General features: G+C 46.3%; 1 protein-coding gene across 50 annotated transcripts in view; it reads right to left on the bottom strand.

Annotated features, from left to right (window-relative positions):
- Positions 1 to 14,099: 14,099 nt before the first annotated feature.
- Positions 14,100 to 26,452, bottom strand: part of Tcf7l2 (transcription factor 7 like 2) — a 186,084-nt gene continuing 173,731 nt past the window's right edge. For 11 of the 50 annotated variants that reach the window (XM_075974428.1, XM_075974429.1, XM_075974431.1 and 8 more), the window contains 4 exons: positions 23,592 to 23,640; positions 22,969 to 23,019; positions 21,626 to 21,698; positions 14,100 to 16,276 (listed from right to left, as the gene is read on the bottom strand). In XM_075974428.1, the coding sequence (XP_075830543.1) occupies positions 15,853 to 16,276; positions 21,626 to 21,698; positions 22,969 to 23,019; positions 23,592 to 23,640 (597 nt within the window). In that variant the 3' untranslated portion in view covers positions 14,100 to 15,852. Of the gene's footprint in view, positions 16,277 to 19,958; positions 19,987 to 20,900; positions 20,974 to 21,625; positions 21,699 to 22,968; positions 23,020 to 23,591; positions 23,641 to 26,452 lie in introns of those variants that run through there. The other 39 variants (XM_075974455.1, XM_075974471.1, XM_075974482.1 and 36 more) reach the window with 13 other exon arrangements.

The following is a 26,452-nucleotide window of genomic DNA, read 5'->3' as shown; positions in this document are numbered from 1 at the left end:
CATACAAGGTGGATGGCTCCAATTGGTGAGGAGAGTTCCTGGACTCGGTGCTGATGGATCTGACTCAGGCAGATGGTTATGCTTGCAATCAACACAGGATTCAGAATCAAGCAATTCCTGGCCGAGAAACAAGAGCAAAACCATCCCATTCCCCCAACGAATTTGAAAGAAAACTGGTAACTGTGAGGGAAGCCGCTGGAGGAGAACCTAGCTGGGTCGTCAAGAATCCACTCATGATGGCCTCCCCGATGCTGCTGAGTCACAGCCGTCAGCAGACGAGCGGCCCCACCAGATGGAGCTGGAAGTTCTTAACCTCTGGAGATTTGGTCATGTTTAAATTGGGAATCTGATTTGCTTTTGATCTGCTCTGCAGGAGAGAGCTGGTTGGCTCAGTAATAAATTATGTGGAGCCTCTTGAACAAAAACAAAAATGTTATCTCACAAGCCAGTTTTAAAAATTAAATGATACAAACTTCCATGGACAGAAAGGCGACAAATGTAAGAACAGCCCAGACTCGCCACTTCCTCCCTCTTTACCGTCCCTCATTCTACGGCAGCGGTTCTCAACCTCTGGGTCGTGACCCCTTTGAGGCCAAATGACCCTTCAGAGGGGTTGCTTAAGATCACCAGGAAACACGGATATTTACATTATGATTCATAATAGCAAAATTATAGCTAGGAAGTAACAACAACAATAATTTTATGGCTGGGGTCCCCACAACATGAGGGGGTGAATTTAAGGGTGGCAGTGTTAGGAAGGTTGGGAAGGTCTTGGGGTTACGTCTGCTCGCTGTGTGTATATGGCAGGAATAGATGGCGTGCTCCTCAGCTTCTCTTCCCACTCTGTGCACAACGCCGTGTGTATATGGCAGGAATACATCATGGCGTGCTTCTCAGCTTCTCTTCCCACTCCGTGCACAGCACTGTGTGTATATGGCAGGAATACATCATGGCGTGCTTCTCAGCTTCTCTTCCCACTCTGTGCACAATGCTGTGCTTCTCAGCATCCCTTCCTACACCGTGCACAACGCTGTGTGTATACGGCAGGAATACATCATGGCATGCTTCTCAGCATCTCTTCCCACTCCATGCACAGGGATAGCTGGACACAGGCCACAGTGGAGTGATCAGGGTCTTCTCTCATGAAGAGCTAGCTGTTAGGTGTCTGCCAGCTCAGCTCACCGTCTAGGGAATGATCCGGCCTGGACACTTGGTTGCCAAAACCAATGAAAGAAGTCAGTTTCTCTCTGACAGAAGACGGATGAAGAAAGGAAAGAGATGGGATGAGAAATCATTTTGAAGGAAAACAGCTTGAGAATACGAAGCACTAACAGCTTCTGAGCGTCTTGGCCCCACCCTCACTCACGCAACTTCTGTACTTTCTCTCTAAAAGAAAATGTGTCGGGAGGAAAACTTCCTCCTGCTTCCAAGACCACATGATGTATGTGTGCATGTGCATGTGTGTGCATAAGTGTGTATATGTGTGTGTGCATGTGTGTATGTGTGTACATATGTATATGTGTGTGCATGTGTGTGTACATATGTGTGCATGTGTATATGTGTGCACATCTCTGTGTGTATGTGTGTGCACATCTCTGTGTGTGTGTGTGTGTGTGTGTGTGTGTGTGTGTAGAAGCTAAAGGCTTACCTCAGGAGTTTTTCTTAGTACTGTTCATTTATTTTGGGGGACAGCATCTTTCACAGAACCTGGAGGTCACCAGCTGGCTAGACTGGCTAACCAACATTTCACAGGGACCGTCCTGTATTCAGGGCCCGGGTTATAGGCACATGCTGCCGTGTCCGGCTTTATATGCAGGTGATGGTAATCCTACCTCAGTTCCTCAAGCTTGAGCAGCAGGTACCTCACTGCTGAGCCACCTGTTTAGTTCCGCACTGTCTGCTTTTAATGAGAATATCCTGAGGTCACACTTGATTCCGAGGGCTGTCCTGGGTTCAGACACAGACACTGGGATGGACAAAGATAGGCTCTGAGGATCTCATCTTTTTCAGTCCATTTGTGCTGTCCAGTGGCCTCTCTCTGTGGACCTCTGCTGTCAGCTCTGCAAGGATCAATCTACAGAGATTAAGTCACCTTTAAGGCCACACAACTTGATCCTCTGGGGAAGGTCAGTACTGGGAGAGGCTCTGCCTATCCAAGTCTAGCGGCCATCTACAACCACGTCTTATAGGAACTGCTAGACCCCTCTTCAGAGGCTTCTTGTTCAGGGCTCTCCTTGCTCAGGGCCCTCCTTGCTCCTCCTTGAAAGAGCGTAAGGCAACAGCCACTAGGTTAACAGCCTGCATTTACAGCCCAGGCCTTCCATGCTGACGTGTGGCATAGGTGACTGACTCTCATCTGAGCCTCCTAGGAACAAGTGGTGACTTGGTCCCAGCTTCCTCTTAGAGACTTAGAGAAGACCCTGAGTGTGGCTCACAGGGCTCAGCAGGGACGCAGACTCACTCAATCTACCTTTAGAGCTCTCTCTTAAGAGTTACCTCAGCTGGTTCTTAGGAGGCTGACAGGCTTGGCCTAGTGGTTCTCAAAGGCCTGCTGGCTTCCTCTTAGGCCCGATGCATGGAAACAGGGAAAGAACAAAGGTGGAGGGAGCTGCAGAGAGAGAGAGTGGCTAGCTGGTGGGTATCACTCACAGAGGGACCAGGGGGATGCAGTTCAGGAGTAGAGCATTTGCTTTGAATGTGCAACCTCCCCACCTTCCCCATCCCCCCCATTCCCACCCCCGGTTCAATCCCTGGGGAAAACATCAACAGGCAGAAGAGAGACAGCGTGTTTAAGAAGACTCAGCCTGCCTCTCCTGGCTGGTTTGGAGTTCCTTTACTCTCACAGTTCACAGGGTGTCCACCTTCTTTATGGTTCTCAAATTATCTTACACCCTGGACAAAGTACCTACTTTTCATGGTTTTCGATTGTAAGGAGAGAAAAAACTGTATTCTGAGATTCTAGGCATGTGGTAGGTACTAGCTTTTGTTTATATTGGTGTTTGTTTTGAGACGGGGTTTTACTATGTGGCCTAAACTGGTCTTGGACTTCAGATCCCCCTACCCTAGCCTTATAGTGCTGGCATCACAGCTGTGGTCACCACAGCTAGCGCACAGCAGGCACTAGGAGGTGTCACCAGGAAAATACCATACAACAAGGCATAACAGCGTCATTTATTTCCTGAGAGCAGGTCTTCCCTCTGCAAAGCGCTTTCAAGCCCACTTCTCATTCACCCTGGATTGTTGTGAAGTCAACACGTGTATGAGGATGCCTTTCACTGGAAGGATTAACCCAGGACCCCTCTGGGACGAAGCCCACTTGCTCAGCACAGCTCAACTCCAGGCGTGGGCCCAGGGCTCTCTTTCCAGTGCTCTTTTCAGTTCAGCATTCAGCACACCACCACACTGTGTGAGGAGCCACGGCGTTAGCAGCAGATGAAATCAATTGAACCCTGGAAAGGTGTCAACTGCTGAGACCAGAAGACAAGCGCCAAGGGGAAGAAATACTTGAGATTCCTACTAGGGAACAATGTTGGGCTTGACCTGAATAACAGCACAGAAACAAAAGAACGCTAGACATTACATAATCCGTGGAGACGTAGGTGGAAGAGGGGCTGGAGCCCGGTGGGGCAAATCTCAAAGCAGGCAGTAAGCCATGGAAGAGGCAGAGGGTAGCGAAAGCCACGGATAAATGCTGAGTCAACACACAAGGCAGACGGAATCTCAGAAAACCGCCACGGCAGCACTGCTACACAAGGAACATGGCTTGTAAGCTGAAGAAGGGAAACTGAGGCACTGAGGATGAGTCCGTCATCTAGAAGCAGAGTTCAGATGTCTGTGGGGTTCTTTCTTAAGTGGGGAATGGGCAGCATAGTGCTTTAAGGAACGCGGGAAAGCTGAGGAAGGAGAGAGCCCACAATAAGAGGACTTGAGTATTTCCACAAAACACATGTTTAAAAAAGATATAAAAGCCATCCATGACAGTGTGTGCTTGTAATCCCAGCCCTGGGCAAGCAGAGACAGATGGGTCCCTGTGGCTTCACAATCAGCCTAGCCAACCAGTGACCTCCAGGCAATGAGAGATTTTTGTCTTGAACAAGGGGGCTGGCTTCTAAGGGATGACATCTGAAGTCATCCTCTAGCTTAGACACACATGCAGAGAGAGAGAGAGAGAGAGAGAGAGAGAGAGAGAGAGAGAGAGAGAGAGAGAGAGAAGCCTAAAGATAATGCTTGAAGGATGTATCCAAGGGGACGGCACACCACAGCACAGGGAAAGTAACAACATTACTGACCCAAACTTCAGCATGGACACATCTCAAAAATATTCTCAACTACCATGACCTAATCCCTGAGGAGAGAGAAAATTCTGTCATGGAGACACCCCACCACCACCACCACCACCACACACACTCACACACACGCACGCGTACACACGTACCCTCCCCTGCCACACACACCTAGTCTCTACTTCAATGGCTTAGACCCTCTAAAGCTCAACTCCAATCAACAAAGCTGTGGTTACTTCCTTTAACTTCTATGTTTAAGGAGATGTTAAATTGAAAGTTTTTCCTTGGAAGAGGCGTGGATGGTAATTAAAGAAAGATTGAGAAACCATGCTCTGTGAAAGAAGCCAGGCCAGAGACCACACGGATATGAAGAGGCCTGAGGAGTCAGGCGCTCAGAGAGAGATGAGAGGCTGTCGGGAGCTGGGGTGGAGTAGGGAGAGAGAGTGATCGTGGGGTGATGGGAATGGCCTCAACTCAAACAGCGGTAACAGCTGTGCCATTTCGACATTTCCCTAAAACTCACCAAGTCTGTGCTTAAACTAAGCAAGTTTTCTGGTGTCTAAACTGACTCCGGTAAGGCTTTGTTTATTTGTTTATTTTTAAGGAAGAGAGCAGACGTGTGGATCTGAGGGCCCCAGCTCCATTGCCTCATTCTCACGCTCCAGGAAAGTTGAGGCAGGCCTTGGTGTCAGCATCTAGAGTGTCCCCTTTAACCACATCTTTGGGAGACTGTGAGGGTTCATGTGAGATACACTACTGCTATATCAGAATAGCCGTGGTTAGAAAATGGATAAGGAAATGAGGGTGGTGAGGAGGATGGGGGAGATGCGGGAGATGCGGGAGATGCGGGAGGAATTTGGGAGTAGAAATGGGAGTTGGATATACTCAAGATACAGTGCGTGAAATTCTCAAAGAAAGAATTAAATGTTACATGAAAAGAAGGTGACTGGAAAGTCTGAACAGCAGATCGTGGGGTCTAGCAAGGGAATCCTGACTGCACTACATGAAGAAAAGGTGACCGCAACGTGCAGACGTCCCAAGCACACGAGACAGTCTGACTTTAGAACGACTAATCTGGTCCTGAAACGCCTACTACTCTAGGAAAGTGAGTAGCAGTTCCCATTGAGGGTCGTACCCCAGTGACCCGGTGACCTATGCTCCACCAACTCACTTCCTTTCCAGGTGGAGTCAGCCTCCAGCATATGAACCTTTGGGGACACTAAGCCCTCGGCTCTGGAATGTGAGGGTCTGCGGGTAATGGCCTCAGGACGCTCAATCTGAGCAGATATGATCACCTTTCATCTCCAGCCCTGAAGCAAATCTCCTCGAGGGGCTGTCTTGCACCCATAGTGGCTGTTACCCAACATCTGCGTGTCTCTGTGGGCTTGCTAAAATCCTAAGTGGTCCTTGAACCAGCTTGCCATTTGTCTGTCTCCCTAGGCAGAAGGCAACCTCATCTCCTGTGCTCATCTTTATTCTAAGGGTACTCCCCACCGACACAAAAGAGGGACATGCAAGTGATAGTTATTAATGTCATTGTTCAAATAACAAATGAATTAAAAAATATGAGCTGTTTGCTTATCATAAACTTGCAATTCCTGGACACTTCACCTCAGAAAGGCTTCTGTGCAGGTGTGCAGAAAAGCCTCCGAATGCCTGGTCTGGCTGTGAAAGTAGAGAGATTGGAGGAAGCTACATCAAGATTGACAGGTAAGAGGGGCTAGCTGCCAAAGACAGACTCAAAGCCCTTCCCGACCCAGGCTTCACAAAATAAACAGAGCATGCTCAAGAAAAATTCCCAGTGTGCAAAGGGGAGAGAGACAGGTTCTATGTGAATATCCTGTACAGGGTCACGTGGCTTGTGGCCCAACATTTTTTATTCAGCTTTTCCCTCAGCTAACTAGACCATTCTCAGAAGTGTTTTCTCTCTTTAAGCAAGCTGTCTCTCTTCTCATTTCTAGCCATGTGTCCTCCTTCCGGTCATTGGCCTTCAGACACAAGGCCCTGAGTAGTTGGCCCCTGGACTCAGCCACACTTCTAACATGAACCACCACGGTCACCCACCCTCCCTCTACTTGGCCTCAAGGGCTGGCTGTCAGCTGTTACAGCCTGAGCTAGCCTGAGCTAGCCTGAGCTAGCCTGAGCTAGCCTGAGCTAGCCTGAGCTGTGCTGTTAACCATGGACCACCTGAGGTAGACTGAGATTTAGGCTGAGGCTCCTGCAACCAAAGGCAGAGGCAGAAGTGGCTAGAACACAGAGAGACAGAGACGTCGGCCCCTGTGAGCAAAGAAAGCTGCAAAGAGACCAAGTGAGGCAATCCTCCTGCCCCACGACCTATCCACCCAGAACACACAGAAGGAAGAAAAGTCCGGAAGGGTAGAGCTGGCCAAGTGAGAGCAGGGCCTTCTGGGTGATAACACTAAGACTGCTTCTACCGAGTTACCAGGGAGCGTGTGTGTTGCGTGTGTGCTGCGTGTATGCTCGTGAGATAGCGGGGTGGGGGGGGGCGGTGCTCAGTTGTCCATTACGTACAAACTTAGTTCAGACATTCCTCATCTACAGCCCTCTGCGCTATGGAAGGGAGTCCCATCCACTCTTAACACAAGGTGCTGGCCAGCCTGGGGCCCAGGAAAGCAGCTCCAACTCTCTGAACACAGTGGCCCCTAAAGAGTAAAATCAAGAAGGGGAGAGGCCCGGGAATGGGCTAATTACACCTACCAAGCGACAAATCACTCGGAAAACATAAATACGTTTTCAAGGACACTCGTTCACTAACGATGCTAAAGTGTTTTTCTTTCAAACCCCAGCAAGAAAATTCAAGGGATGAAACAAACTTCGCTTATTTTAGTTTCTACTCAATTACCTGTTAATGGAAAAAACCTGGCACCGGCCGTAATGAGGCCAGCATGAGCTCACTGGCCTGGCGGGGGAGGGGTGTCAGGGAGGGCCGCAACAAACCCAGCCTTTATCAGCCTCTCTATAACCCTTTTCAGGCTGCTGTCACGGAGCCCACCCGGAGCAGGAGGGAAAGAAGGAACTTGGAACCCGCTCCAGGCCTCCAAGGCCCTCTGGGAAAAGGAAAATTGTTGTTGGCAAGTCAGCCTGGCTCCAGAAATTGATCCAGTGCCCCCCACTTGTCCGTGCAGCAGCAGACAGAGCTAAGAATTTCGTTAGAATTAAATAACAGGGTGCTGATTGGTTGCTGGAGGTGGTCTAGAAACTGGTGTTTAAAGACAGAGAACAAGGGTTACTATTCATAGGAAAATCCCAGCGTCTTAAAAATCCATCTGTTTCATTCCCAAATTTAGGCCAAAAAAATGCTCACTTGCTGTCTTTAAAAATACCACCTGCTTGGCGATGTTGTATAATGTACCATTATGTAAGGGGGAAGGGAGACATAAGCTGCACGGGAGGATGCTGTATGGTTGGGCAAGGGCCCCTCCCTCCAAACACAGACACAGCCTTGCCCAGGCCAAACTCACCAAAGGCTGAGCCATAGACATGGAAAGTCCTGCCAGTAGTACTACATCGGTGAACTGCAGCCTTTACAGGGGCCTGCGCCTGGTATCTATAGAGGCCCCCCTTGCTCAGATGGTGGGTTATAGATTCACTAGGAGATCCTGTCTCAGGTTCAGTAGGAGATCCTGTCTCAAGGGGGTAGTTGGGGAGTTCTTTAAAGGAAAGATAGCTGACATCCTGCTCTAACCTCTGCATGGGTGGACATGGATCCTCATGCCTCTCTGTCTCTGTCTCTCTGTCTCTCTCTCTCTCTGCTTTAGACTCCTCTTTCACCTTGTCTATATTTCCCAACTGTGACTGACCGTAGAAGATTTTTGTAGAGGAAAATGCTTGTTGATTTGTTTATGAATGAATATTCACCGACACTGACATATGTCTTCAGATATATAAAGTTTGTGTGCGTGTTAGCCCCCCCACCTTTCAGCAGTTCTGTATTAAAGTAGTATGTAGCATACACCGGTGAAGAAACAGACTTAAGTAAAATAGGGCCTATAGATCAAGCTCCACTTATGTGCCCAGTGTATTTGCCAGCTAGTTCTTCAACAATGCTACATAACACACTAGCCCCAAAACCAGAAGTCTACTAGAACAAGCATTTCTTTTTCTTGCTTTAATCTGTGTGGGGTGTGGCTCTGATGGCTGAACTTGGCTCTGGATGAGCTGGACTTGTGCTCAATGCATCTCTTTATCTGAAGCTGTAGATAGTCAACTCATTTCCCTAAAGTTACAGCAGAAATGACTCATCTTAAGATTGTTTGAAGTGGTAACATCCTTAATTCTGACCACAGTCCTTTGTCAAAACCTAAGGCTACTCATACACCATGAGGGCGCAAAATGTATCCTGCCCATGGATGACAGAACATAAAGGTCAAATGTCACAGGTCATGGAGGTATAATTCTATAAAGCAGGGATAACTACAAACGAATACTATTACTTAAGCATCGAATCAATCACCTTTCTCGTCTTATTTAATCTTTCCAGCAGTTACCTGAGGTAACTGTAGCTCCTGAACCTATTTTACGCACACGTAAACTGAGGCTTAGAGATTCATGTCTGTTCTGGCAAGTTGAATAACAGACTTGAGAATGCTAGCTTCCTTATCTTTCTTCTAAACTCACAGAAGCACAAGCCCTAGTTCACCACACATATGGTGGCTGCTGTATGTTTTTGTAGATATGTGTTATCAAGTTAAGAAAATTCCTTTCTTAGTTTGCTAAGAGCATTTATCGCAGAGTCACTTGGAGAGACAAAAGACAAGCCGCAAGGCAGCAGGTATCTGCAGTGTGACACCACACAGAACTTATGTGGTAAATTAGCTCAAAAGAAAGCAAAACCTCAAACTTGAGACTCAGCAATTCACAAATAAAGGACTGTCCAAAAGGCATATGGAATACATGAATCCATGGCCATAGCAGCGTCATTCATAAATGGCCCAAACTGATACAAGTGGACTGTCCATACAAGTGGCTGACCATAGAGCTCCCGAGACTCGCTAAACTCCACAGTGCTGGGGTTACAGATGGGGGCCCAGATTTTAATGTGGGTCCTTGGGATTCACACTCAGGTGTTCTTGTGTACAGAGCGAGGGTTCTTACCCACTAAAGCCATCTCCCTAGCCTAGGCATAATTAATTAGTGAACACTCTGAAGTTGCAAGAGGAAACAGAGTATAAAATGTTCCAATAGTTTGGCCAAGTAGAATCCATAGGATCAGAACCCCAACCAACCCATCTGGGAGAATACTAGTATAATAAGTTAATCTTTCCATCACCAGAAAGTGAAAAGATCTCCCATGCTTTTGTGAAGGTAGAATTAACATAGTAAAAATGGCAATCTTACCAAAAGCAACCTACAGATTCAATGCAATGCCTATAAGAAAAATCCCAGCAAAATTCTTCACAGACCTCGAAAGAATGGTACTCAACTTCATATGGAAAAGCAAAAAACCCAGGAGAGCCAAAACAATCCTGTACATAAAAGAATTTCTGGAGACACCACAATCCCTGACTTCAAACTCTACTACAGAGCTACAGTACTGAAAACAGCCTGGTATTGGCATAAGAATATACAGGACCATGAAACTGAATCGAAGACCTGGATATTAATACACACACTTTCAAACACCTGATTTTTGACAAAGAAACAAAAAATATCAAATGGAAAAAAGAAAAGCATATTTAACAAATGGTGCTGGCATAACTGGATATCAACATGTAGAAGAATGAAAATAGATCCATATCTATCGCCATGCACAAAACTCAAGTCCAAATGGATAAAAGACCTCAACATAAAGCCAACCACAATGAACCTCATAGAAGAGAAAGTGGGAAGTACACTTGAATGCATTGGCACAGGAGACCACTTCCTAAATACAATCCCAGTAACACAGACTCTGAGAGAAACAATTAATAAATGGGTCCTTCTGAAACTGAAAAGCTTCTGTAAAGCAAAGGACATGGCCAACAAGACAAAACAGCAGCCTACAGAATGGAAAAAGATCTTCACCAATGCCACATCAGACAGAGGTCTGATCTCCAAAATATACAAAAAAAAAAACTCAAGAAATTGATCATCAAAAGAACAAATAATCCAATAAAAAATGGAGTGAACACCTAAACAAAGAACTGTCAACAGAGAAATTTAAAATGGCTGAGAGACACTTAAGGAAATGCTCAACATCCTTAGCCATCAGAGAAATGCAAATCAAAACAACTCTGAGATTCCATCTTACACCTGTAAAAAACACCAGTGACAACTTATACTGGAGAGGATGTGGAGTAAGGGGAACACTTCTCCATTGCTGGTGGGAGTGCAAGCTGGTACTTTGGATATCAGTAAGGCAATTTCTCAGAAAATTAGGAAATAACCTTCCTCAAGATCCAGCAATACCACTTTTGGGTATATATCCAAAGGATGTTCAATTGTACCACAGGGACATGTACTCAACTATGTTCCTAGCAGCATTGTTTGTCATAGCCAGAACCTGGAAACAACCTAAATGCTCCTCGACTGAAGAATGGATAAGGAAAATGTGGTACATTTACACAATGGAGTACTATGCAGTGGAAAAAATAATGACATCTTGAAATTTGCAGGCAAATGGATGAAGCTAGAAAGCATCATTTTGAGTGAGGTAACCTAGACCTAGAAAGACACTTATCATATGTATTAACTCATAAGTGGTTTTTAAACATAAAACAAAGAAAACCAGCCTAAAAATCACAATCCCAGAGAACCTAGACAACAATGAGGACCCTAAGAGAGACATACATGGATCTAATCTATATGGGAAGTAAAAAAAAGACAGGATCTCCTGAGTAAATTGGGAGCTTGGGACCTTGGGAGAGGGTTCAAGGGGAGGGGAGAGGCAGGGAGGAGAGCAGATAAAAAATGTAGAGCTCAATAAAAATCAAGAAAAAAAGACAAAAAATCTGTCTATCAATAAACTTCTCTTAACTACATTCCCTACATGTGAATATTGCATTTAGTATATTAAAATTATTATCTTAATGTATTGCAGCTATTTCTATTGTTCAGACTTGGCTTTTGTTTTACTCTCACCATAGTAAGGAAGGCTTTAGATAATGTAGCAAACACATATGACAAAGAGTCTATTTTCTTTCTCGTTCTGTCTTGCTTTTTAAAATGCTAACCTTGATGCATTACATTGATCTCCTGACCTTCAGTGGCTTACAGCCATTATGTGGAAAACACTATATGGTGTGAACAGACAATACTGGAAAATATACGTAGTGACATACACTTGATTTTCTTGCAGTCTTTCTAAGATTCTTTACCTTCTAGTGCTGCGTCCAAAAATGGCTCAACCCATGCAATTGTCAACTGTCTTCATTGTTATCCTCTTCCTTCCTCCGTCCTCCTCCTTCCTCCTCTTCATTCAGAAACCAAGGATGAGAAAACAGTAAAAAGAAAATGCTCTTGCATATATACTGGGAAAGGACCCATCTCTGGGGGGCTCAGAAAAATCCACTTAAGGGTGTGGTTCAACTCTGCCCTGTGGCCTATCTACCCAGGTACTCAGCTGTCTGTACGTGTGTCACAATTGATCTCATATGGCGGTAACTCCGAGGCTCAGGTCTAACTTCAGACTTGCTGTTTCCGCACAGGTCCTTTCAGGGAAACTCACCAAGCCTAAACCTGGCTGTCTGTCTTTATAGAATGAACCCCCAGGCCACAGCTCTGCTGCTGCAGATGAGATGAGAGATGTGAGCCGAGATTTCAGCCCCCCTCTTGCGTCACCGTTATCCAAAGTGTGTACTGTAAGATGACACATGAGGAAACTCAAGAGAGGAAGAAAGGGGAGAAAGCTGGATTAATTTATACATGTGCCATGGCCTGGAATCCCCCCAGTGCAGATAAGTCTCCAAGAAACAGCCATTGGAGGCATGAATGAATGAATGAATGAATGAACGGTGAGCCCAATCACAGCACAGATGAAGCATACTCACAAGAGGCCAGCTCTAAAAAGCCCCAGCTGGACCTCTCCGGTGCTCCTCCCAGACACATATCATCTTGGGTCTAGCTTTTATCACTCTTCTGGGAATGGGGATGCTCACCTAGCCCTTGGGTGGGAAACAAAGAGGGTCACCTCAGCTGGGAATGCTTCATGAAATCCAGTCTCCACCAAGTTCCTCAGTGATCCCAATTCTGGTCTGAAGCTCTTGCCACAGGTGCCACCTGCAAGAGTCCTCAAACTACCCAAGGGTCTTTCCAGAGGGCTTTAATTAAAACCTCATTTATACGGCAAAATGCACACCAGCCAGGAATGGAGCCTTCTTAATAAGGGTGTTACTCTTAGGGGACCATTGAGTTCCAGGTTAAATGAATGCTACGAGTGAGCCTGTTACCCCTGGGTGACATGCATGCACCTTCCATGTCTAGATTTCTGAGGTTTTCTATCTGGGCTGGTGAAAGGCTGGGCTCACAGAATCCCAAAGAGAGATAAAGAGCAGCAATGTTTCATTTTCTTGTGAGGTGGGTTTCCTGAGAGTGAACTGGTGAGATAGAGGTAGGCGTAAGCTAAGCAAGGGAGGCTTGTCCTATATTATCCGCCAGGGAGAAGGGACAACTCTAGCACCCGAAGGTTTAACTTGGTGTTGAGAACATGACATGAAGCCAGGTCTCCACTGAAGTTCCTCCAATTCCCCCTTCTACCAACTGTTGCCTTTGACAAGATATATTGTATTTCTCAATTCATTGTTAGAAATAAGGCAGAGGCCAGCAGGGGAGTCTTCCACTGGTGGTGGTAGGATTAATGAGAAAACGGGCAGGGACAACTTGGCACACTGCCATCAGTAGCACACAGTGTTCTTATTTCTGTCCTCAAAGGTCAATTGGGCCCTGCATAGAGAATACAGTAGGGGAGAGTGGTCAGAAATTCCCTTACCAGACTACAAAGCAGGGCAGAAACAAAATACAGAAAAGTCACACACAGCTAGCTCAAGCAAAGCAGGGTTCCTCAAAGTTCTTGACCCAACATCATGGTGTTCTTAAGTAAGAGCCACATGAAGGGCTTCTGGGGTAGCTGAAATTGCCCCCCTCGGAAGGCACAGAGATCCTAAACACACGAACAACAAATAGCCCAGCCACTCAACAGCGAGAAGAGACACCCAGGGACCACAGAAAGATCTTCTCTGCAACCCTCCTCAGTGATGGTGGCCAACTTGAAGTTAACCCAGAACATGGGTCCCCTGAACAGCAAGACCCTTTCTGCAGAGCTGGGCGAATCACTTACCTCCCCTCCAGCACAGCTGTGGGAGTGGGATGCCAATTTTTTTAAAAAGATGCTTGCTTAAGGATTCCTTGCCTCCCTCCGTCAGGCAGTGATGAGCAAATCAGGAGACTCTCACACTCAGCATCCTCAGGTGGGACGCATTTAGTTCCGTAAGTCCACTCTGGGGGAAGGAAAGCACCCTTTCCAGAACTGAACTCCGTTTCTCACTGTGCAGTGAACAGGGCATGAGAAAGGGAGGGCCAAACCAGCAACGTCTGTGCCTTTATTGTGACTCGGTGTCATACAGAAACGACACCCTAGATCTAGTCTTTATACAGGCATCTTCACTGCAAATGAGACATACCCTAAACTGGGGACACAGGACGCACCGTTCACCAAGGGCGGGGGAGTGGAGAAGCCCTGAAGAACATTTAGGTACCCAGCCAGCCACATCACCGCATACCACTACACCAGCTCAAGCCGAAGCCCGGCCTGTCCCTCCACAGGAAGTCCAGTTTCCGAAAGAGACACCGCCACCCCAAATCACAGAAGCAAGAGAAGCCTTTCTCTGCACATACTAAGTTGCTTTTATTAATCCAGAACAGCATGCTACAGATACTGTACAGCATGGACATTTATTCATTACAAAAATGGCTTCCAAACCATTCAAAATGAACTCGGAATAAGCATAAAACAGAACAATAACATCACAACTGTTAGGAAACATTCAAAGTATTCACAAAAAAATGTTATAGTTAGCATTTTAATAAACCAGAGAAAACCGGAGACAGTTTTACAATCGCTTCATGTCAACTACGATGGCACTGGAGGAACAGGTCTCGGCTTTATACAGGATTTTACAACATCAGCATGCCTAGGTTCTCCTGTGTTAAGTTCACCACCTACTTGTATGTAATATGCGTACATAAAAGCGGCAGCTGGTTTTTTTTTTCTTTTTTCTTTTTTTTTTTTCATTTAAGAGTAATCTAATATACAGAATTTTTGGCCCTTAAGGGTTTAGACCTCTTCATTTAAAATGCTTTCTGGACAGTCTGCTACCAAACACATTTTGTTATAGGTGACATTAAAACTACATACAAATCTATCTATGTAACATCACAGCAAAACATGGCGAACGGAAAGTACAGCATCAGAAAAGAGGGAGAGAGCTAAAGTCACTGAGAGTTTTGGCACATAAAAGTTTTGCACGCGGTCAGTCCATGTTCTAAGAGCACAGGGCAATTGACTAGGAGGTCAGGGGGGAAACAGGGTGGTTCCCACGGCTGCTCAGACAGCTGCTAAGATTCTCTCACTAATGTTCAAGTCTTGTTTTACATAATGGCTTTTAAAGCAACTTTCGTTAATGCTACTGATCTTTAATGCAACTATCAATGTCCATTTGGTGGCATCTGGGTTTCATACAGAAACAAACAAAAACAAACAAACAAAAGTCAAAAAAAGAAAACAAAAAAATATATACACATTTTATATATAAACTTAAAAACCTTGTACAAATGAGTTGTTATATATAAGATGCTTATGCTAAGAGGGGGTGGACTTTATACAGTTTCAAAAAAAAAGCAAAACATATTTTAAAGGGACGGACGTACAGGTACAAGCAATCTCTAAAGCAATAAATACTACTGGTCCAACAGCTCTGATTCCATTCATTGTTGAGTAGCGTCCCCCTCCCCCCAAAAGAACAACACCATGGAACAAGGTATATTAACACATTTTAACCCTTTGTTTCTGTACATTTAAACAATAACAAGTAACATCACAATAAAAGTTGTTTCACACAGAAAAAAAAAAGAAAGAAAGAAAAGGAAAGAAACGGCACTGCATTCATTGTGCCCTCATGGTTTCAAAACCGCGATGTAAAGTGATTGGTTCGCAAGCTCGTATTTAATACAAATAATACAGAACCAACTCCTTCTGGAGGGTGCTTCGAAACGGCTTCTCTCTTTTTTTTTCTTCTTTTTGCTTTTTAATCAGTCTTTTCAAACTAAGCTATCCAAACTACATAACAGTTATGTATATATATATATATTTTTAAACGCTACAAAGACTTTAAACAGCTGTTGATAAAAATTTTGGTAGAATCATGAGGTTTCTCTCATCTACATATTTAAAAGGAGAAATTGAAATAAGAATGGGTCAAATATTGACCAATGAACTCGATAAACATCAACTCATGTAAGCCACAGAGGCACAAAATTAAGAGTACGAAACAAAAGCTTTCCAAGATGGGGAAGGGCAAACCAAGAACCAGGAGGACACACGTCAATCAAGCAGGGGACGGTGGACGAGGTGTAGCTATTCTAAAGACTTGGTCACCAGAGACAGAGGCTGGGGCTGTGTCCCAGCCAGAGAGTTGTGGGAATGTAAGGAAGATGTTGACGGCTGTGTGAGCGATGAAGAGGGGACCATGGGTGGCTGCAAGGCAGCAGGTGGCAGGTCCAGGGCTCCGTTGGGACAGAGGGTGGAGGCCTTGCCGTGGGCAGCTTCAGCCAGCAGGAGCGCAGGTGGCGGTGGCATCATGGACAGGTGGGCCAGAGGGTCAGGCTTCAGGGACAGCGAGAGTGGCTGTGTCTGCTCAGTCTGTGACTTGGCATCTTGGGGAGGGGAGCCTAGCAGATGCGGGGATGGGGGAGGCGAGTCTAGTAAGCTTCCATCTGAAGAGGGTGGGCTGACGCAGCTGCCTTCACCTTGTATGTAGCGAACGCACTTTTTTTTTCTCCTAGAAACAGGGGAGAGAGTTATCTGTGAATGAAGGGCAAAAACGCCAAGGTAGAGAGCTAGCCAATGCTCACAAGAAGCTGATGTCACTCAAGGGACGCCCCCTACAGGTCATGCCAGGCAGCACGGAGCGATTAAAGCAGTTACTTCAGGGGGCTCAGGGGGCTGTGTGGCTCCCGTGTCTACATCCGCTCTGGCAAAGGACTTGCCCTATCCATGTCCTATCCTCACAGGACACCCAGGACCCCACTCCTTCCAGAATATATGTGAGCAGACTAACGGAAGTCAGTGCAGAGGGTGGCACAGATTCATCGGGAAGGGTTTTTATCTACACGAAGACTAACATACTTTATTTCTCATTGGGCTTAGATTACCTTCCCTTTCCCATCACATCTTCTTGCCTGCCCTCCCAATTCTTTCCCACCCTCCCCACCCCCAATCTCCAATGATGCCTGAGTATATTTAAAAGAGAAAGAAAGGTTCATCCCCAGTGGCCTCTTATCAATATGAAACTCTCAGAATGCTGACTGCTGAGCCCACATAGCTGAAGGCAGAGCAGGCAAGGGGCTTAAAGGTTTTAACACACCACCACCGTGAGGCAGTGGGTCCCAGAGAGCTTTTGGGCTTGTCTGTTCCGAACCACACCAAATCGAGAGGTCAGAATCAGGTGAGAGGGGAGGGGAGTGGAGGGAGAGCAAAAACAAAACAAAACAAACTAAAAAAACAAAACCAACCAAAAAGTAAGTAAATTAAAAAAAATAAAGAAAGAATAAGAAAAACCACCAAAAAACAGGTAGAAGAGGGTAAACAAAGAAGGGGAAAGGGAGAGTAAGAAAAACAGAAAATGATTCAAAAGTACGAGAATAACTGGTTGACATGGCCTGCAGGTTGTGGATAAAATTAAGATTCAAGGTTGTTTTTTTAAAAAAAAAATTTGATTTTTTTTTAATTCCCCACCCTTAAAGATTTGGGACGTCCCTACCCCTTCATGAGAAGGTCGCACGGAGTGAGAATGGTACATGGGGTGCCTTGTTCTTGTCCTATGCTGAGGTCAGGAAATGAAATACATAGCACAAGGCAGTCACAGAGAAATGGCCAGCAAGAGGGGCCGGGAGGGAGCTTGGATCAGGGTCTGAACCAGAAAGACTAAACCTGTCCTATGCCAAAGCCATGGTCTCCCCTCTCCACAACCCATTTGTATAGGAAGGAGGAATGAGAATTTCAGAGCCTTTCTGACTTTATCAAAGGATAAGGTGGGGAAAACCAAATCAAGAAATCAGGCATGTGACTTCAAAGCCTTGCCCACCATTGATCGCTGGCTGATGGGAATCTACTTAGCAGGAAAAGGGACCCTGGAGATCAACCCACTATTGCTGTAAAGACAATTCAGACTTGGGAAAGTGCTCATCCAAAGACTCAGAACAATGGTAGGTGAGTACTGCTCCATCTATAACCAAGTGTGTGAGCACTGGTCAGCCACTGGTCACTGAAGAACCTCCAAGATGCTGCCAATTTGAAGGCAACCCCCATAGAACAGTGTCTCTGGCATTTACAAGGATGGGACTGTACTGTATGAGTTGGTTCTTCCTGTGGTCTAGGCCCAGAGCATGGGGCACGGGGCATGGACTCTGTGGGGTGGCAGGAGGAGAGGAAAAGAGGGAAGGGTGGAAGAGGGCATGCTCAGTTCTCCCTGCCTCCCTAAGGCTCAGGCCTTGGGGCTGGGGCTGTGTAGGCCAGAAGGAACTCTAGGGGAACAAGGATGGTCCCCTCTTACCCTGTCTAGCAGGCTTCCTTTCTCTCTCTGGACAGACTAGCACAGACTATGGGCTCTGCTCCCATCCCAGAAATGAAACAAATAATTTAACCTCTCCATTTTAAACCACCTTAGCCTGCAGATAGAAGCATGCTCACAAACTAGGGTCTCCATGCATTTTTAAAAACAGGAAGAAAAAAAAAAGAGGGTAGGGGAGGGTGTAAGCAAACAGAGGCAGCAACGGGGGAGAAAGGAGGCAGAGGAGAGGTGGGGGAGAGGGAGTGAGGAACAGCCAGAGGGGAGCATGAAGCAGCCAGCATTCCAGGCTCTGTTAGGATGGGGCAAGAAGATGGGAAAGCAACTTGGTGGGCTCAAAACAGGATTTGGTTAAAATGTCCTCAAATGCCAAATAAAATTAGAACCTAGAGTCCTGATTGGCTAGGAGCATTGCTAAGGCTCTCCTCGCCCTTCCCACCCTCTTTTCCAAATCATTCGAAAATGCTGTGTGGGGAGCATTTGAACAAAGGACAGGGGAACTATGGTGGTGGTGGACTGACGCGCCCCTAGTGGGGCAGCTGGAATACGCACATCTGGATGGGTCAGAAAATGCCTCCATTCACAAGCACCTCTCTCTCTCTCTCTCTCTCTCTCTCTCTCTCTCTCTCTCTCTCTCATTGATTTTTGCTTGACTTGTTTACTGAATGTCTCACTGAGTTTAGCACCCAGCTCAGTGTGGTTTGGCAGTGTATAATGGAACAGCTGGCAGAAGGAGAATGGGTAGCTCCTAGTTCAAGCTCCATACTGTGACCCACCCCATTTTAGAGGCATCTCATACACACCCATGTGTAGCTTCTAAGTATGCTTCCTGGTCCTACTTTGGAAGGTCCTCCTCAAATGGACAGCTGAAGTCAGCTTGCTAACACATCTACAGCCAAAAGACAAAAAAGACTCCCCAAGCACAGAAAAACAGCAGCTAGAACTTTCTAGGGGCTGAGGTCTGGAGGCTGGGAAGTGACAGGGACCTGATGGACTTCACGTCCTCTGTCCAGGGATGTCTCAGTCTCTTTGACAACAGAAAAAATGGTGCATTGTGGACAGTGAGCCCCCAATGTGTGCTTTAGAGAACCAAGGCGCTCAAGGACAAAGAGACTACAAGGGTTTTAAACTGGCAAAACAAGATAAAAACCCAATTTAAAAAGTTATTGTTGGTGGTGGTAAAAGTATCAAGAAATTTCTGGTGAGAGGATGATAACCCATTATGGATTTAAGCAAAGATGGGTTGTATTTGAGGAATGGGGCGTGGGGGCGGGTGGTCTATCCTTGTTAACGTCAGTAATAGTTTCTAAAGAAGAAGACCAGGCTAAGTTTGCAGCAACTGATCTGATACTAAAAAAAAAAAAAAGGTTCGTAAATAAGCCATTCAGGAATAAAATTATGAGACCTGTACCAGTCTCCCTGTGGGACACAGGCAACGGTGCCTATTGTGACTTGCTATGACAGGGTTTTCCGCTGTCTTACCCTGGGCATTCATAAAGTGCTAACCAACTTATTACCTACAGAGGGCAAGCAGGTCCCTGACCTCCCTAATTTAATACCTAACATACCCATGTGGCTTTCTCAGGAAGTCCCTGGGGCTGTCCACTCACAGGAAGCTGCTCTCCTGCTGGGTGCCTTCTAGGGCCCAATTCCCTTACTCTGGAGCACTGAGAATCTGTGTAGCTGTCTGTCAGCGATGCTCCCCCTCTCCCCTGGGGTCTCTCACACTGGCACCAGAGAAGACACAGCAGACTCGTGGGCATGCACGTGATGGGATGAACATCTGATCTAACGTCTAGACACGGAGCACGGCAAAAGGGGATGGAGAAGAGGGACACGTGACGCGGGAGGCACTACGAACAGGGATGTGTGTTTGGGGTGTTGAGATACCTACCATCATAATATTCCAAATTCAAAGACTGCTTGTATCAGAACAAAGAAACAACAAATTTAACCAAAGGTGGTCATTAAAAGGAAAGGAAAGGAGATGGGGACGAGAGCGCATTCCCTCCACCAAGAAGGAAGTACCTACACCTTCTCTGCCAGTGCCATAAGTGGGGAGACCTGCCGGCAGATCATGGGGCTCAATTTGGACTCTTCTGGACTGATCGGATGCATGTGGGAACCCACGCTACACCTGCGTATCATAACGCTCGACTGTTTGCTCTGCAGGCCTGGCAGCGCTGCAGTGTCTGGCTGCAGCCCTTGCTGCGCACAGGCTCTTAGCTGGTGCACGCCATTCAATGCCACGCTTCTTTTTCAGCACTGTAAAACAATGTCCGCTAACGAGCTCCTCCATACAGATACGTGTTTTAAACATAGAACAACCAAAGTGGGGTGGGAGAAAGAGAGAGTGAGAGAGAGAGAGAAAGAAAAAAAGGGGGATTTTTAAAAATCAGCCTGCCCCAATGCATTTCTCTCAGTGTCTTTAACAGAAAGCGCCTGGGAATGCTACCACTGCCAAATTCCAGTTCTGACTCTTTCACACCTGGGGGGGGGGGGGCACAGTGGCTCTCTGCTCAGAACAGGACACCGAGCCATTCACCAGCCGGCCAGTTCCAGGACACTGGCTTTCAAAGCCAGATCCTCAGTGCCTGTCTTCATGGCTGTCAGTCCTTGCTACCAGGGACATGTTCTTCACAAGAACAGGGAGGAATAGGGGGCAGGGAGGAAACAGTATGAAATTAGCAAGGAAAATCTGAAGAAGGAGAGTTTATTAGTCATTGATGCCAGTGGGGGAAAGTAGACATGAATGAGGGCAAAATAAATCGACCCACTAAGTAGCAGAAGGACAGAAGGCTCTGATTGTCCCCAAGGCCTCAGAATGGTCATGTACCTGCAGGGTTTGCACCATAAAGTCTGTCGGTCAAGCCCGAACAGTGCCCGACACTTCTTTGGAGTATTTGCATCTGTTAGCATAAGGTAAACACAAAAAAAATACAACACAATGGTGGGTCGTGCTCGGTTGGCTTGAGTCCTCCACTAACGGCTCTCTGCATCATCTTGGCTCTACCTGACAATCGGCCCTCATCAAGGGGTTGAAAGGAAGGGGCTTCTCTGAGCCAAACCAAAAATAAATAAATACAACAAAACAATAAAACACACACACACTACACACACACACACGCACAAAGGAAAACAACCAGAAACAAAAACAAAAATGCAAAACAAAACAAAGAAAACCAACAATGAAAAATAAATAAAAAGAGAGAGAGAGAAGAGGAAGGGAGAGGGTGACGTCATTGGCTTCTACCTAGACCAGGATGAGCACATCCTGGGCTATCACAGGAAGGGGGTTGACAGGCAACACTCCCCAGTCGAGGGCACGCTGGAATCTGAGTCTCGGCCCTGAGGAGGCACACACACTGTTTTACAGTGGCATTTTGGCTAGCAGCAGCTGGCAGACAAGCACATCCCTCGTGGAGCCCATACACTGGCAGTGTCCCGCTCCCTGGTATTTCCTACGATCCACACACAAAGCTACAAAGCAACAGGCCAGAGGGAGAAGAACGGAAGAGACAGCTGCAAACCAGCACAGCGGATCTGGGAGACTATACACACCTGCAGGGGCCGCACCAGTTATTCTGTTGATCAAGGCCAAAGCGCGCTCGGCATTTCTTAGGAGCGCTCAGGTCTGAATGAGTTCAAGAAAGGAGCGAGCAGAGGAGGACATGGGAGGCAGGGAGAGAGGAGGAGAGAGAGAGGAGGAGTAAGAGAAAGAGAGAGGAGAAAGGGAGGGGGGAGAGAGATACAAACAAGAAAAAAATAAAAATAAAAAAGGGAATAAATCAATGACCGGGTTACTAATAGCAAAATATTGACTTTTCTTTCTTTTTTAAAAAACTTTCTTTAATTAAAAAATGTAAAAATCACACTTATTCAACTTGTGAAATTAGCTGTGGCAAATAAAGCTGCAGTATCCCTTCTCAAGGACGGTCAGATCCGGGTCCAGCCGCCGCAGGACGGCAAGAGCCAAGAACTCGCTCTTTCCATTATTTTTCCTCTTTTAGTTTAGTTCTGGTTTTTGTTTTTTGTTTTCTTTTTTTTTATTCTCTCAATTTTCTTTTTTCTCAAAGAAGAAAACAAAGCAAAGGAAGGAATTAGGTTCGTAACATGCTTTTTTCTTCTGAGTACCACAGTTTTGAAAAGAAACAAACAAACAGAAAAACTACAAATGAACACAGAACGAAATGAAATGAAACAGAAAGAAAAAAAGAAAGAAAAGGGTTGTGGGTATTGGGATATTGCAGCTTTTGGGCGTTCTCTCTTTTTTTTTTAAATCTATTTTCATTGTTATTAAGAGGGAAGGAAGGGTAAAGAGGCCATGGGATGAGCTGTTAGGTGTTAGATGCTCCTAACGGGCATGGAAGCAGGCATGGTCAGGAAGCGCTAGCAGGTTTGCAAATGATGAAGTCAAAAAGCAAAAGGAAGAGCAAACAAACAAACAAACAAACGAAAAAAATAAATAATAAGCAAAGAAAAAAATAATCATAGTGCGATTGCATGCTGGCGTGAGAAAACTTAGTGGGGCAACGGAAAAAGCCATTAGATTAAGGAGGTTTATTACTAAATTTTTTCCATTTTTTTCTTCACCAGTCTCTTTTAAAGAAATACTGCATATTCAATTTGCACAGTTAGTTCCGCTCTAAGCCACTGTCTTCGCTGCTTAAACAACGGTTATGGGAACAATCAATCAATGAAACAGAAGCTAAAATAAAAAATAAATAAAACCAACAAAGCAACTGGAAAAAAAATCTACTGAAACATAATGAAACCGTGTAGATGATCATTTTAAAGGATGTTCAAATGTCATACGTGTTTAATGTTAATAAAACTATAAATGGCAGGAAAAATGAAAAAAACAGTTTATCAACTATTTTAACGACTCAAAAGGACATTAGCACCTGTGATCGGAGGAAGTGAAAGGCAAGGATTTAGGAAACATTCGCTGTGTTCTGAAAAAAAAGAACAAATTACACAAATTCTTCAAACTTTTTGTTTGTCTGTAAAGCCTGGCCTTCTCCAAGGGCCCTTCATTGCCTATGCAGTATTTCTAGTTTCTGTCGCTGAATGGCAAACCTCCTTAATTTAAGATGGGCACGATTACCACTGTAAAGGCATGCATTGGAACACTCAGGAACAGCCAGTTACCCCAACACTCACACATGCCCCTCCTGGTCCCCTAGGCCCCTCCTCACCCCTTCTCAGGCACATACGTAAGCAGGCTGTCCAAAGCCCTGCAGAGGCATGCCTACCGCGGACTCTCTAGTTACAGGCTTGGCAGTTATTTAAAAACACATTCCGCCAGAATTACAACGGGCTTTTCATGCAACAATGGATGTTACTAGCTTTAAAAGGGCAGTCATGAAGCAATTAATTAAAACACATCAACAGAAAAGGCTCCCTAAGATGGGTTCCCCACAATGTCCTGGCCTTGGATTCCTCCTGCCTCCCCCAGATGGAAGCCTGACATAAGAGTGGCCCCCCAACTAGTGTTTCTTCTATCACCCTGACTATTATCACTCACCATTGGTCTCACCCGGCTGCTTGTCCCTTTTCCTCTTCTTCTTCTTCCCCTAGATGAATAGAAGAAATGCAGGAAATTAGGTCAAGGAGGGAGGTGTCTGGATGCACAAGGCAGGGGAGCCGGGAGGGACAAGCTTGCTAGCTCCACTAATCTCCCAAGTCTATTCAATCTGCCAGCCATGAATCCAACCCTTGAACTCTGCCTAGCTGGGAGGACACACATTTCTTGGAGAAAAGAGAAGGCCAGAGGGTTGATGTGGAAAGACCTCATGGCCTTCTCCCTTCTTCAGCCTGACCCAGGACGTCTGACTCCATAAAGGGAGGTGAAAGGGGCAAGGGAGATTCTGGGAGGGATAGAGAGCAGGCTGGGCAGCAGGAGGGACACACTCCCAAGGGACACAGAGAAACCTCAAAGTCCACAGTGGTTCACAGCTGCCCTACCTGCCCCACAGCTTCTCACTATGAAAGACAAACCTTCCCCGCTTCCCTGTCCTGAGTTGAGAGAGAAATGACTCTAGCTTCTCTGTAGTAGTGGTTCCTTTCAGAAGTGTAGTGCGATCCTTCCTCTTAAAGGATGGTAAGGAGTGGGAGCAAAGAGAGAACCAAGTGCCACCTGGGCTTCTGTCTAAATTACAGGGTGGTCAGGCATAGGCAAGGGAAAGTGTTCCCCTATGCTCTTACCCCAACAAACACATCACTGGCCACAGAGACCGTAACTCACAAGTGCGTTAGGACATCACAGCCTAGCCAGCCCCCTGCAAACACACACAGGGTAGGCTACAGGTGGGCAAAGTCATCTACCATGGAGCCTGACTTATTGAAAAGTATTGAATGGCTTGTGCCACTGACTGTATACTTTCTTACACGTGGAAAGTAGATCAGTTGTGTGGCATGCTTCCATGACACCATGAAGCTGAGAAATTGCAAGTCAAACCCTGGAAAACCAGGAGCCAAGTACACATTAGGAGCCAGGCATGACTCAACAGGCAAGAGCTCTACACAGTACATGTGTCTTTACACTCCGGAGTCATGAATGAGGAAACAGTACATAGAGGCTGGGCAACAGCCTTGAGGTGGCACAGCTACCATGAAGAGGAGCCAGAGTACCAACCCAAGTGGTCTGAAAGCATTGCCCTCAGCCATGGACTGCGCCTTCTACCGTAGCAGCCTTCTTCGACATTTCAAGGGAGGAAAGATGGCCTTAAGTCATTACCACCTGACAGCCTGACCCTATCAAGTGAGCGAGCAAGACTCTGGGACACCCTGCCCTATTGCTGGGCTCTAGGGAGGCTCTCTGGCCCAGGTGAGGCAGCTGCGGTCTTACAAATCAATCTGTGTGCTTCAGAATACGTAAATGTTGCCACCTTTGCTTAAAGGTTTGATGGAACCGTGACACCCAAAAGAAAAGGACAGGGATGGATGTGCAGCAACCCCAAGGTTGCCAGGCTTGGATGAGTCCAGCTATTCCAGAGAGGGCTGCTCTACCCTCTGAGGGTACAGGGTTTGGGTCACTGAGAACACTGGCCCTCTATGCAGCTCTGCACCAGATCCTTTATGTTTCTTGGCACAAAAGGAAAAACAATGGAAGCAGGCCATGTGACTCTCAGAGTAGGTAGGATGAGCTGGAAGAAAGACTCAAGAGAAGCAGTCTAACCTGAAGGTGCCTGTGTTGCCCCTGTCCACACTCCAGGGCCATCTCATGGTCCCTACAGAATTCTCTGCTGTGCACTGACACCTGGAATGCAGGTCACGTCATGGCCAAGCAAAGAGCAGTGCAGACAGACTACTAGATCCTGGTGAATAGGGATAATGTTTAATGGGAAGAAGACATGAAGAGACAAGGGAAGACCACTTCCTGTTTAAAGGCAACAAGATAAAGAAAAGGCATAAGAAATGAGAACGAGAGAAAGAAGTCAAGTTTCATATACAACCTTTAATAAAAGAAGAAAGGAATGCTCTGCTATGACACCGGGTCAGCTAGCTGTTACCATGGTACCAGCTAGCTTCTCTTGGGTCCCAAAGAACAGGCCAAGTCTGAGCAGCCAGATGGGGTTTCCCTCCACCACACTTCCCTAAGGTGGTGACAAAAAGGCTCCAAGTCCCACTCGTCTGGAAAGGCAAGAAGTGCTGGTTCTGAACACATCTCCCAAGAGAATCTTCTTGGCTTTGCAGCAGCCAGAGTTATCCACAGAACCTCCTTTGTCAAGTTAGTTAAAAAGGAATCATAACAAATTCCCACCATGGTCAAACTCACAAAAGCTTCAGGTGTGAGATTCCTGAACCCAGTGTGTTCCCTGGAGCATGGAAGGAAGGAATGCGCATGCATTTCCACACGTGTGTAAGGAAACACTGAAACAGGAACCCGAGAGCCTGTGCCCAGGAGGCTAAGTTCCTGCAGTCTGATATCAATCCGCCTCTAAGTAGCCTCCTCATGTACTCAGTGGCTCCTTATTGTCCTGGCTACCTCCTAACGCAGAATGGAGGTCAAGCCAAGTGGCCTGCAGACCATGAAAACTCTAGGAAGCGCATCACAGAATGTCTAGGATGGTGTCTAAATGACTCCCTGCAAGTCAAACAGAATGTTTCTGACACTGCCATCAAATCTGCTGTGATTTTGAGTTCATCCTGTGCAACCCCAGAGGGCACCATCTACCCTGTCCACGGTGTAAGTGGCCCATGGTCCACAAACTGGGCAGTTTTTATGTGAAGGCCCTGTGAAGACAGGTGCCTAGGATGCCTTGGGATACGGTAGCTTTTGGAGAAACTGGATCCTGTTCTGGGATACCTTCTCGACAACTCCAGGATTGGACGTGTAACAAGCCAGAGCTCCCAAGAGTCAGGGGGACAGCTGTCCTGAGATGA

This window comes from Microtus pennsylvanicus, chromosome 5 (assembly GCF_037038515.1).
Source record: "Microtus pennsylvanicus isolate mMicPen1 chromosome 5, mMicPen1.hap1, whole genome shotgun sequence".
Lineage (NCBI taxonomy): Eukaryota > Metazoa > Chordata > Mammalia > Rodentia > Cricetidae > Microtus > Microtus pennsylvanicus.
This window is presented reverse-complemented; position numbering and strand designations above follow the sequence as displayed.